At 41.2% G+C, this 13,520-nt stretch overlaps 1 protein-coding gene across 10 annotated transcripts in view; it reads right to left on the bottom strand.

The window, feature by feature from the left end:
* The window catches only part of NCOA6 (nuclear receptor coactivator 6), an 88,057-nt gene that overhangs the window by 14,017 nt on the left and 60,520 nt on the right, over positions 1-13,520 (bottom strand). For 9 of the 10 annotated variants that reach the window (XM_057701171.1, XM_057701170.1, XM_057701172.1 and 6 more), the window contains 3 exons: positions 11,911-12,032; positions 5,633-8,605; positions 2,633-2,701 (listed from right to left, as the gene is read on the bottom strand). In XM_057701171.1, coding sequence (XP_057557154.1) covers positions 2,633-2,701; positions 5,633-8,605; positions 11,911-12,032 — 3,164 coding nt within the window. The remainder of the gene's footprint in view (positions 1-2,632; positions 2,702-5,632; positions 8,606-11,910; positions 12,033-13,520) is intronic. The other variant, XM_057701177.1, reaches the window with a different exon arrangement.

Genomic DNA, 13,520 nt, shown 5'->3' with positions numbered 1-13,520 from the left:
TACTGTGAAATAATCTTGTTTGGATCAACAGAACTAAATTCACATTGCCTGGCTCATATTTCATCCACTATTACTAGGTTAGTAAAATAATCCTCTTCCTCTCATGTAGAAGAGATTGTTTTCATTCTTAGAATATCTCTTCCCTCTTTACATATTCTTTTTAAATAGTAATGTTCCAATATGTCTTAAATATCTATTAAGGATGCATTCTACTCCAAAAGATTTCCTCACTGAGTTTTAGAAGGCAGACTGCTTTCCTCTGAGATATCACTTACACACCCCATTATGTCCCTCTCTTCCTCAACCTCTCAGCAATGCCCTCTAAAAAAGGAAAAATCTCAGTAATTTGTCTAGCAGGGTTTTGCTTAAATGAGCATCGTATGGGTTTACCAGGTGCTTCTTAGCACCAGAAGGAAAACATCTTCTTCCTCAATTACACGCTGTTAGGTAGTTTCATCTTTTCCAAAAGACCATCCCTGATGCATGAGATAGCCGTCATCTCTCCTGCTTCTGGTCTCCCACAGTCCTTTCCTTGTCCCCCCTTTCAGGGAATTCAGCACTTCAAACTCAGTGTACATGTCTAACCTACCCTACTTACTACATGGTAAGCCCCTTGAAGGCAGTGAAATCAGGGTGCCTGGGTTATTTTGACCTTATTGCTTATTAGCCATGTGACCTTGGGCAAATTGCTTGACCTCTCTGTGCTCAATGTCTCATCTGAAAAATGGGGATAATCACTTTATCCACCTAAAAGTTAAAAAGATGAAATTCAATAACATATAAAAAACTTAGTACAGCAGCTGGCACCTGGTAATAACTCAGTATTAGCTATTATTAGTATTGCTATGACGCTCATGTTGATGCAGCCTTCACGTAAGGAGGCTATCTTACTCTGCCTTCAATGAAAGATGCTGGCAGAAGAGAATCTGTGCTTCTCATTTGTTATTTAGCTTGCTATATCTAACCCATAAAACCTGGAACCCCCTCCACAAGAAACATATACCAACTCACTGAGTCTCTGATACCTTGTTGGCTCTACCGGAACAAAGAAACTCAGGAAATGTGTGCTCAAAAATAAAAATGGCTCAAGTCAAAACAGGTTGATTACAAAAAATGTTGATTAGTTTGCATTTTTGAAACAAAATTCAATGCTTTTGAGAATTTTAACACTATCACAGCTAGTTCATATAAGTGGAGATCAAAGAGGTTTTGGTGAAGGCAATTATTGGCTTAGGCAATATTTTAAGGAGATTCATTTAAGCCAAACTTTTAAAAGGAACAAGATTCTTCAGCAAATTACTCTGAGAAGGAGGACATATGATATGATAAAGTCCCACCTACTGAAGAAAAGAGTTGGGGCAGGCGATGGAATTCCCTTCCTCTTTCTAGTTGCTCCTTTTCTCAACAAAAATGAGTTTTACTATCTAATTCCTTCTCTGAAGAATTTGTTCCATTCCTACCCTTCTCGGGTATCATCTGGGGGGCTAAAATGTTTTTTGCTCGTCCATTTTTTCAGAGGTCTGGTTTTACCCAAAGAATGTACAATAGAAAGTCCTATCCATCATATCCATCATGGCATCCTGAAGCAGGTTTTAAAATAATCACAACTTTTACCTTACTTTTTAAAAAAATATTTTTAATTTTTTTTTTTTTGGTCACCGTGTGCGGCTTGTGGGATTTTAGTACCCCAACCAGGGATTGAAGCCAGGCCCTTGGCAGTGAGAGCACAGAGTCCTAACCACTGGACTGCAAGGGAATTCCCAACTTTGACCTTACTTTTACTGACAGACTCAAAATTAAACTCTTTTTTTAAAATTAATTTTGTCAAGTGTGTGAACTGTATTGTCAGTGAGACTATAACCTCGTGGAAAGCAGTCATATTTTTTGGGGGGATACCCCCCCAATAACCTACAATGACAAAGAGCCAGGCAAGACTAAACTGTAACAAATCTCTGATCTTTATCTGCTTTGGGAGTCTCATCTATGAAGGCAGTGTGCTGTTACTGCCATCAGGCTCCTCATGTGTTCAGAGCTGACCCAGCATTTCACAGTAGTTATCTGTCAGATTACCATACACTCCACCTTCCAGAAACACCATCCCTAGTGCTATTTACAATATCTTGGTCATGGGAAGAAACTTAATGCCATCCAGAGATGACTGAAATGACTCTGACTCCCTGGAGGAATGGCTATCTCACTGCAGCAGAGGTTTTCGTAACAAGCCTCCCACTCCTGTCATGATAATGTAATTACTATCTTAATGCAGTAATGCCTGCCACCTCTGTGACTTACCATATGCCAATCAGTCAGCTGCCAGCTATGGGTGCCAGGGTCATTGAACAGGGCAAACTCTGCAATGGAAACCACCCACGTCTGGGTGGCAGACAGACAATGGGCACTGAGATGCCCTTCTTGAGTTCCCTGGCTGACACGAAGAATGCGTCAGAGAGCAAGCTGGTCAGGGGAAAAATAACCTCAAATAGTACTGCATAAGCTCTGCCACTCAACTGAAGTCTGCTCTGAAGCAAACAGATAAGATAGTTTCAGCCACTTCCTGGCACTCTGAGGATAGCAGTGGTTTCTTCACATGTAACAGACTCCAATAGAGAAATTTTTCCAAGGTGCGCCTTACCTGGTCTGGGAACAGATCCCTGCAGTGCTGTGGCTGGAGTTTCCTTTGGGACTAAACTCTGTGAAGGGGCTAAGAAAACAAACAAACAAACAAACAAACAAACAGGACTTTAACCTTCTTTTCTAAACAAAGCAGAAAGCATTGACTGAATCAAGGGCTAAGTAACTGCTGAAAAACACATTCTCTTAGAAAGCAGTACTTGAAGTTAACTTAGAAAGTGCTGTACATTTCAAAACTTACTTAAAAAATTAACTACCTTAACACTCCATAACAAAGACTAATGCTAGGGGAGTTTGTGTTTCCTTTTTGTGTACACAAAGATCAAGGAAGGATATGGCCATGAGGACAAAAGCACTCATAATTTTTAGTTCTTGGGTCAAGTTCTCTCCAGTACTCTAAAAAACCCCAAAGCATACTTTAGTAGGCAACCCAAACCATTTTCAGACGGACAATTATACCACTCGACCTTAGCATTTAAAAAATTGTCTCAACCCTCTAAAGACTACATTCCTTGAGACCTAAAATAAATCATATAATTTATTTTGTACTTTTCTACAGCACCTGGCAGGTGTGATGGGCATAAAGCAGGTATTCAATTCATATTTAATGAATCAAATCAATTTGATATGTTATCTATTTATCTAACAAACGGTTACCAAGAACTTACTAGGGGCAAGCCTCTGTGCCAGGGACCTTTAGAGACCAAATTACATTCTTCTTGCCCATCAGGAACTCAGTCTAGTATTAAAGATATACACAAGTGGTACTCTGGAGTAAACTGTTATGTTATATGAAGCAGATTCATAAAGTACTATGGAGTCCAAAGCAAGGGAGATCAATTCTAGACTGAGAAATCTGAAGGTATACTAAAGGGAGAAACATTAGAATTAGGCTTTGAAAGACAGAGAGAACTCAGGCCCTTGAAGAGGAATGGAATACAATATATAATGTACTCTAGAATGGAAACTTCTTGGATCATACAGTAAAGACTGAGGGCACAGATATGCCACAGTCACTCAAGGTTATGTCCTCCCATCTTGACACTCAGTCTAACATCCTAGATAAATTCTACAATAATTTTTACCCTCTTGTAGAAATTGTGACTTTTGTAGATTTCTCTCCCTGCTTAGTCAATGATACACTTGTGTTAAGAATTTTTTTTGAATACTTATATATAATAAAGCTTAAAACTACACCTTAACTTTTATTTTTTACTCCAGTATTGGTTTCTCATACTTTCAAGGTAAAAGCATAGAAGCCACTTGAAAAAGAATGGAAATAATCTTAAAATTGAGATGTTTTTTTCCAACTACTGATTCATCTCCCTAACGCTTATATATTCTTCTAGGATTACATAGGATCCAGATAAAAATATTTTCTAACAACTTAATCATTATTCTCTTGGTATCAGAGGGAAAAAAGTTCCCTGAAAGGAAGTAGAATGGAAACATTTAATAGTGGAGAACACATTTAAGTCACACCAAGTTTTTAAAAAATTCTTAGGGCTCACCTACATCAACAGAACTGGAACCAGAAATCTACAGCACCCAAGCCCTATGAAGTCTCTGTCTCCTCCAAGGGTGGAGAACTCCTTAAAGACCTTTATCCCTCCCTATATCTCTAGTACTGAAGTGAAGAGGCAGAGAGAAGGGGAATTACTCTTTCTAGGGCTTTGTATGAGGCAGTGTGCTGGCCTTTAAGCTAAGCCCTCTCAATGAATCTTTGTATAAATTCTGGGAGGTAGGAATTATATTCTCCATTTTACAGGTGAAATACATGGCTTACAAGAGGTTAAGGGATTTATCCAACTGCAACTGGTACCAGTGGAGCTAGAATTTGAACTCTGATCCTACCCTGAAGCTTGTGTTCTTTCTGTCCCTCTTCCTGCCCCTTGAAACATTTTAGCTGCATAAACAGATAGATGCTATTGGCTGGCCTAGGATACAGCAAGGTCCTTTGAGCTTTGGCAACATTCGGCTGATTCCACTCTGGGGAAACAGAGCTTCTGTACCACTTAAGCCTCACAGAAGGAGGAACATTATGTGTTTGGGGGCGGGGGTGGGGGGAGATGCCAAGGGAAGGAAGGGAGGTGTAAAAACACCTACGTTTGCATCATTAGCCCACCTTACCAGTACACAGGAAATAATCTGAACTAGAAATACATGAATGGAGTGGTCTAATTTTCAAAGGAATGGCATCAAAAAGAAACTGGTAATAAGAATTCTTTACCTATTACTGAATGATTACTATATTCTAGCCCTGTGCTAAGCATGTTATATACATTATCTCATTGAATTCTTATAACTATGATTGTCCCCATATTACAAAGGAGGAAACTAAAGTTTGGAGTAGTCAAGTAACTTGCCTAAGCCCAGACAGCTGGTAAATGCTGGTACTGTGACACCGACCTAAGCCTCTCTCTCAACCTCTTTGCTCCTAACCATGTCTGTTACGGAAAGCTCTCCCTCGAAGTAGCCAGTCAGAAGGGAGGAGTTCCTGGCATAGAGTCCAAAGAGGAAGGCGCTATGAGAAATCTGCTCTGAACAGCTGAGAGCAAGTCTTTACCACAGTAAGGAGAACCTGCAGAAGCTGCTGTTCACCCTTAAGGGACAAGGTTAAACTGGAGGCTCACAGTATAGACTCTGAATACTGAACTCTAAGCTTTAATCTTCTTCCCCCTAGAATGGGGTTAGGGCTACCTGACATGGTTGGTATGAAGATGATGTAATGTGTGTATAAATGTTTTTTTGTAAAATGAAAAATTTTATATAAATGACAGATATCATTTCGGGAGCTAAGAGAGAACCATATTAATGAATGTAAACGACATGGGATTTAAAAATGGAAGTATATTTCCCAATGTACTGCAAATAAATGCAACTATCACTATTGCCATTTAGCCCATTCTTCTTCCTCCAAGTAGAAAAGGAGTCATGCTTTCTCTTGAGGGATAGGTCATCAAAAATTGACACGAGATGATGCCAGGCCCCAAGTACATACCTATGCTGGGTAGAAGCTCTGGATGAGATCCCACCTTCTCCTCCACTAGGCCACCTGCAAGTGGCTCAGATGCTATGCCAACATGATTGCTTTTTGTGGTCGGCGCCGCAGAGATGAGCTCAGAGGGTACCAGACTGGTTACTATTGAGCGTATATTTGTGGGGAGAGTACTGCCAGGTAAGCTGGGTCCTGCTGAGGCGGAGCCCGGGCCCACAGGGCTAGAGGTCATTTTTAGCAGAGTGGGTGCTGGGGGTGTTGGGGTTTTACTGTCCAGATCTGTGGATAACTGCTCTGTTCCCATGAGCCCTGGAGCTGTGGTCTCTAGCCCTTGGCCTTCAGTCTCTCCATCTGCACCATATTGCTCTTCCCCTTTCTCAAGAGAGCCTGTAACTTTTTTACACGCCTTGGTCAGCAAAATCTGGCCGATTTTGTCCACTTTTCCTTTGCCCTTACTAGATGAGACTGGGCTTCGCCGGTTGACAGAGGAGCCTGGACTATTGGTCAAAAGGGGAGAAACCACTGTGGTTGCCTGTGAAGAGGGCAGAGTGCTCTGATCTGTTGAGGTGCTCACCTGAGGACTAGTCTCATCTGCATTCAGTTCTTTTACTTGCTGGACAGGGGGATGAGGAGGGACAACTGGAGAAGTTGTACAAGGAGGGGAAGGAAGCTGAACAGGGGTGGCTCGTGAGTTAAGGACCAAGGGTCGACCAGTCTGTATGTTTGGAGCAGGACTACTAGAGGGGGCATTAGGCAATACAGGAGCAGAAGAAAATTTTATATTCTGAGGTATGTGTAAAGGGCCAACGACTGCAACGGAGGGAGGCATCAAGCCAGAGTTGGTTGTCAGTGGGGCTGCAGGAATTGTGCTTGGCTGTGATCCTTTCATAACCTGAATTATTGAGGATGAATTGATAAAGACAGGTGTAATGAATTGAGGCCGGGCATTTGACTGTGCAGCTGACTGTCCCTCAGAAACCATAACCTTGCTACCCACATTGGGCATTGTGACGACTGTTGACATTAATGCAGACTGCAGGTGAGTTGGCAGAGCTGCTGATGTGTTAGCTGAAGTTGTGATGGGATTGGAAGTTACAAAAACAGTTATCTGATTTGGGGGCAAAGGGGTGGAAATGGAGGAAGAGCTGACAGGTCTTGACATTACTTGAGGGATGTTTGGTGTAACATTAGAACTGACCTCACTCAATTCTGGATGCACAAGGGTTGAACACGGCTCGTTACTGTGAGGTAAATTTAGGGAATTAGAGGGTTCTTTAGAAGACGAATCCTGCAGTGTGGGAATGACAGATGCTTTTTTCAGGTCCTCCCCAGAAACTACTGGAGGTGTTACTTCCAGATCTGTAAGCCCAGGGGGTTTAATGGTCACATTAGGAGCTCCAGAGTTGTCAAGAAGTTGACTTAACGATGTTGGTGCTTCCCTCATAGCAGGAGACACCAAATTTTTGTTCTCTTCAACAATGGGAAGTTTGTTAGCATCCGAAGGTTGCCCATCCTTCTTGGATTGATCTTCAGGGACAACCATTTTAACTTCTTGGGCAGGGACTGCTTTTAGCTCAACGTCTACCTGCTCCTTCCTACCCTGGGAATTCTGGCAGTTGCTGTCCTGAGGCATATTCAAGCTCTCCTTGTTATCCTCGAGAACACCCCCTACTGCAGCCACAGGCATGGTAGGATTTTGAGGATTCAGCCCGCTGTTGTTAGGGAAGCTCCCAGGTATAGGGGGATTGGCCAAAGGAGTAGGACTGACCAATACATTCCTTGGCAACTCCACATTTTGCAACAAGGTTGTGTTTGTTTGAGAGGCAAGAGAAAGTTTAGGGGCTTTTGAATTTTGTCTCCCAGGACTTGGGGTGGTCTTCCTACTTGATCCAGGACTAGACCTGCGACTGTTGCTTGGACTTGCCCGTTTTGTTGTTCCAGAATTAGACTGCTTTCCAGAATTCACCACCACAGAATCTAATTTATGAGTCTGTGGGGCAGCAAAATTGGAAGGATTATTCATAGTAAGATTTGAAGGTGCTTGCCCAATGGCCTTCAAAGTTGTTGGATTTAGGCCCTGTTGATCAAAGCCCCTGTTTAAATTTGGCCTGGGAGGTAAAGGAATATTAATCTGTGGGGGGAAGAGTCCTGCTATGGAGGCATTGAGTCTTTCTGGTGATAGACTGATTTCTGAAGGTTCTGTGCTGGGAGGGCGGTTGTTGGGTGTCTGAGGATAATAGGGTCTGGGGCTGGCTCTGTTTGGTGTTTTAGGCCTAGACATTTGGGTTGGAGCAGCCACATTTGCAAAGTGGTGGCCATGAGAGCTGGGTAGGGAATTTACAGGAGGTTGCTGGGGAGTTGCACCTTGAGTTGCTGAAAGGGGTGATGGTCCAGGTTTTGGCCCTGTCATCATTAACTGATTCTGGGAAACCACTAAATGTGAAGGTATGTTATTTGGGCCTCCTGAGACAGATGGTACTTCACTGCCACTTGCTTCAGGGAGCGAGGACATCTCTCCCAGTGGTGAGCTGGAAGGATTCTGGGGGTTCTCCTGGTATACCATTTTCCTTGAATTGCTTCCCAAAGGAGTATTCACAGGCATTGGCATTCTTTGTTTATCAGGTGACGGCGGCACGGAGGCAGGTCCTTGCAGACTGACCATGACAGGCACACTGCCACTCTGCTGCATGGGCATTCTCTGGGCATCTGGATTCAGGGGGCCCCTTGGCGGATGGACATTCTGGGAGACCGGAAGCCTAACTGATTTGGGGTCCTGCTGCATCATGAGCATCATCATCATTTGCTGCTGCTGCTGCTGCTGAGACTGAGGCTGACTGGGAGGTGGAGGCTGCTGCGGCGGCGGCAGTTGTGGCTGTGGCTGCTGCTGTGGTGGCTGTGGTGGGGGTGCCACGTGCTGCATGAGCTGAGGGGGCATCTGCTGGAGTGGCCTCTGTTCAACTGGTTGAGAAGGATAACCTAAAACGAGCCCCCAAAATCAGGGAAGTTAGATTTTCAGCAAGAAAAGCTTTGCTACCTTTAGAGTAGAGCCAAGCAATATTCATCTAGGTGGCACAGACTGTGCACAAACAGCTCAGGCATGCCCGTTCCCAGGGGGGTAGGGGCAGCCCCTCACTCTCTGACATAAGCAAAGAGGCACACTGCTTAAGGAAGCAAAAAGCAAAGCATCAAGAACCTGGAGCTTCTCAGTCTTCAGGGTTTGAATGAGGCATCACCGTACTAAGACTCTAATAGACACGGTGCTATGCACTGAAACTGGCCAAGTCTATGCCAGGCAAACATTCAGATGAAATGAGAAAAACTCCAGCAACAGCAAACGGTTGACTGCCCAGCATTAGGGTCTCATGCAGGCATAATAAACATTTCATTGTACTTGCGAATGAAGCATTTAAGATTCACTTTTTTTCTGATAGCACAGATTAACTTTTTTAAGACTTGGTTTTGTTGAAAACGCCAGCATTGAAGATAGCCTTTTTATTCTTTCAACAGAGGTAAGTTATAAAATTCTAGGATTCAATTCCTTATGAAAGAGGGATTTAAAATTACTCCAATCCATTGGCTTCACACACTATGCTGCATCCTTCAGGCTCAATTCTTTGGGAAACCCAATGAATTAAACTGCCTCTCTGACATAAATCAGTTTAATAAATAGTAGGAGCTAATAGAAGCTGATACACACACTGAAAATAAAATGAGGGCACTGAAGTTCTTTTTACGAATATTAATTTACTCTCTTACATGTAAAACTCTATTTGCAGAAATATTTTCTACGAATCCATAACTGGAGAATAAGTAAGCAAGAAGCACAGCCCTCAGGAATAAAAAACAATTTCGGGAAAAGAACTCTGAGAGACAATGCCTTATAGATTTCTAGAAGGCAACATCTCAAATGATTCTTTCTTTTGTGAAGATTTTATTTGGCATTTTAGAACCAAAACCTTATACAATCAGCAGAAAGGATTGAAAGATCATTAACCAAGAATAAAGGTGGTTCGGTGGGAAAAAGCGGGCATACAGCTGGGATACGATTTCACAAACTAGATTTATTTCATTGTTGCATGAAAAATACATTAGGAAAGTTTTATGAAGGTACAGGCATAAGGGCAGCTGGCTCTGGCAGTCAGAAGTAGTGCTGGCCTAAGATGTTCACAGAGCAGCTATCAAATGCTGCTGGTCCACAAGGCCACACCCTGTGTTTAACAGCTAATCAATGTCTTCTGACCAACGATAGACATGGCACCCATGAATACCACCTGCAGAATCCAGTTTTGAAGTTTTTTTTTTAACTTTTTTTGTTTTAGGCCCAACTAACTTCTTTACATCTATAAAAGCCAACAGTATATGGCATTTTATAGGTTTAATTCAGGTTCCCATGTTAAGAACTGTAATTTCTGTAGAAGCCCCTTGATGTCAGGGCCATGATACAAATGCCTTTATCTTTAAAATTAGGCCACCAGAGAGCATAAATACCAAAGCGAGCAGCATAGACAATACAGTAGCCTCTCTCGAAAGTAACAGTTAAGGGCATGGCTGCTACAAAGGTTCTGGAAGCTGGAGGCAGCAGTTCAAAGGGCACTAATGATAAGAGGATAGACTGGGGCTGTTGTGACAGAATGGTGGAGAGGGAAAGCCAGGATACACACAGTGCATATAACATAATCAAAAATCAAATTTATTAATCAAGGGATGAAAATTCGTATGCCTTTAGGGGCCAGACCTGTAACGAAGAAGAGAAGTGGGCTGGTATAAGACAGTAGTAGTTCTGTGGACAGAGCCTAACTGCAGAGCTGATGCTCTATCTAAAGGCATTTAAATTCAGGTTTCTGTTTGGTTTAGGATGCTGCATGATCATTCAAACATATTGTAGGCCAAATTCAGCCTACAGGCTCCCAGTTTGCAAACTGTAGAAAGGAAGCAATAATATGTGTGAGAACCCCTGGGATTCAATAGAAGAATTCAGATGTGTCTGAGGGAAGAAGGCACCTTCCTGTTCGCAATGCCTCTGGACATACCCACCAGAGACTGGTGACCTATCAGCCTCAATTGTGCGTGCTGCTGCAACTCACTGATGGGAAGTGTGGTGTGCCCAAACAATTTGTAGTAAATAACACAAAGTATTGACATCATAATGAATTTACTTTTTTTTTTTTTTTGGACTCACTTTTAAAATACATAAATTAAGAGTGGACTAAAGTTTATCCCTAAAATAACATCACTTACATGCCAAAAAGGAGGTGGCATAACTAGAAAGGAAGAAACAAAACACAATCCTTTGTATACACATGAAAGTGTGGCCTAAATGTGATAGACCTGTGTGTCTTTGACTGTGTCACAGGGGAATAAAGTTACAAATCACTGCTGGGGCTTCCTAGGTGGCGCAGTGGTTAAGAGTCCGCCTGCCAATGCAGAGGTCACGGGTTCGATCCTAGCTCCAGGAAGATCCCACATGCCGCAGAGCAACTAAGCCCGTGTGCCAAAAAAAAAAAAAAAAAACAAGTTATACAAATCACTGCTCAGGCCAAGAGTAAGCAGGTATAGAAGAGACATTGTGGCAGCTGGCCTTGGTTCTATAATACCTAGGTTGGAATGAATGAATTTTAGGAGACTTTTTCCTTTTCAACATAATTTTCAACATTTAGAGGACAATATTATTTTATAATCAGAGGAGGGTAAAACATAGAGGGCTTCAACAATATTGGTCCTATTTATTATTAACCTGGGTAGGAAGTACATGAGTGTCTCTTTTATTACTCTTTATAGATTTTTTATATTTAAAGATTCATAATAAAAGTTCTATTAAAAAAATCTTATTTTAAACCCTGGTAGTTCTCTGCTTTGAGAAAGCCCCAAGAAGAAAGGCTGCAGGAAAGGTAGGCAAGCAGGATTAGAGTGAAAACATCTTTTCATTTAATCTTATTCCATTTTGATGCCAACTAGAACCCTGATATTGACAAGAATAAAGAGGCACTTGACACTTTAGTCTGATTTTGTGAGGACCTAAAATAATGAAGACTAATTTGAGCAAAACACATACACACACACACAGATACATACATACATACACACACACATGCCTTCAGAAGCTATATTTAAAATTTTTTTACTTAATATCAAGGCAGAGTTTCCAAATACCAGACACATTAAATCACTAAATAGCCTAGGCAGTAGACAAAATAAAATACTATTGTTTCCTTGAAAAAAAGCCTTATAATGCTGTAAATAAACGATGACAAGTATATAAACTTTAGCTAACATTTTATCACCTGGTGGTCGGTTTGAAAATTCTGGCAGTTTAGGGCCTGAGTTGTCCAAGTTAATTCCTTGTTCTCCAGGCAATGGCTGCTGATCAGCTTCCTCCAGACCAGCTGGGCGAGTATCTGGGGTGCTAAAACATAAATTTCACATTTGAGAGTAAGTTGTATAATTCACACACAAAACTAAGCTTAACCCCTCCCCTATTTCTGAAGAAATCTATTTGCATTATCATTTTTAGCATTACTTACAACTTTTCAGGCTGATAAAATGCTCAATATTTGGCATAAAGAAATTTCATTAAAATTAATTTTAACATTCCTTAAATGTTAAAATCCACTTAATTTAATAACATTGCTATTTATCCAAAGTGCTTTCTACAAAGTTCTGATATAATGATTTTCATGTAATCATCCATCCCTTAGATGTTTTAAGACCTGATCATAGTTTGGCCTATCAATATTATAAAGAACTGTTCCTATGAAACCACATTATCTTTGAGGTCGCTATCACATTCAACCAGGGAGTCCACACTGTTTCCTTTTTTGTGAATACTGCAGTGAATACTGGCTCCGACAATTCATAACACCTTGCAAGAAGCTGTAGATTGGCTAATGAATATGGTATTCAGAGAACAAAGAAAGCTGAAGAATATCAGAACAAAGCTAATTAATTTTGTTACAGAATGTGTATTTAACAGACATCCTTATTGGCTTTGGGATGCTTTCATTTTTAACTGGGTGTACCTTAGAATTTTTAGTGGGGAAGAAAAAATAAAGAAAATGTTATCTACTAACACCCACATCCCCAAAGAATCCAAGTGCTCACAGCCCTCATTTTGTTTTTAACCTTACTCTTAGCCTTTCTTTTCTACCTTTAGTTTCCTTTTGCCCTGATATTGGTCCCACTTTTAGACAACATTTTATCTTGTACTCTGTGTAGTTTCATAAGCCTTACTTTAAATCCATTTTAAAAGCCCTAGCACATGGGAACTTAGAACCTGAAGCAGGTCCTGAGCATATCCAGATGCCTATATCAACTTGCTCCTTATATGACCTCCCTCTCACTTCAAATTATAGGCAATTCTTTACTTTCAAAGAATTGTACTGCTAAAAAAAATACGTCAGATACCTGGTCCAGCCACCTCATGTTATGATAAAAAAACAGAGGCCCACAGAGGTGTAAGAAACCAGGCCCAACGTTCCACAGTAAGCTAGTGGTAGAGCTGGGAGCATGCATTCTTCCTTTTAACGTCCTATGTCCCTTCCTAGCAGCCACCTTGATGCTGTATAAGGTCCTTTTTACAATCTGTAGCCCCAATAAATAAGCAATCTCCCTAAGTGCTGGTGCAGACAGCAAAAATCCATACTAATGGCAACTGAAGAACCTTGCAATTTTTCTCCTAGATTACTGGGAGGAATAAGTATTGCCACAGAAATGTTATTCCCACACAGATTGACAGTAGTAAAGAATTTAACTTAGAAAGAGCTATTGGAAAAATCAGATAACCAAACGGCTTATTAATTCTGAATTCAGGAAAAATATAGGTTGTTAATACACAATTATTGAATTCTGATTTATAAGACTCAAGAAGAAAGTGAATATTAGAGTACAACCAAAG

This window comes from Hippopotamus amphibius, chromosome 12 (genome assembly GCF_030028045.1).
Source record: "Hippopotamus amphibius kiboko isolate mHipAmp2 chromosome 12, mHipAmp2.hap2, whole genome shotgun sequence".
In the NCBI taxonomy this organism is placed as follows: Eukaryota; Metazoa; Chordata; class Mammalia; order Artiodactyla; family Hippopotamidae; genus Hippopotamus; species Hippopotamus amphibius.
Note: the sequence above shows the minus strand (reverse complement) of the source record. Positions and strands in the feature narration are given on the sequence as shown.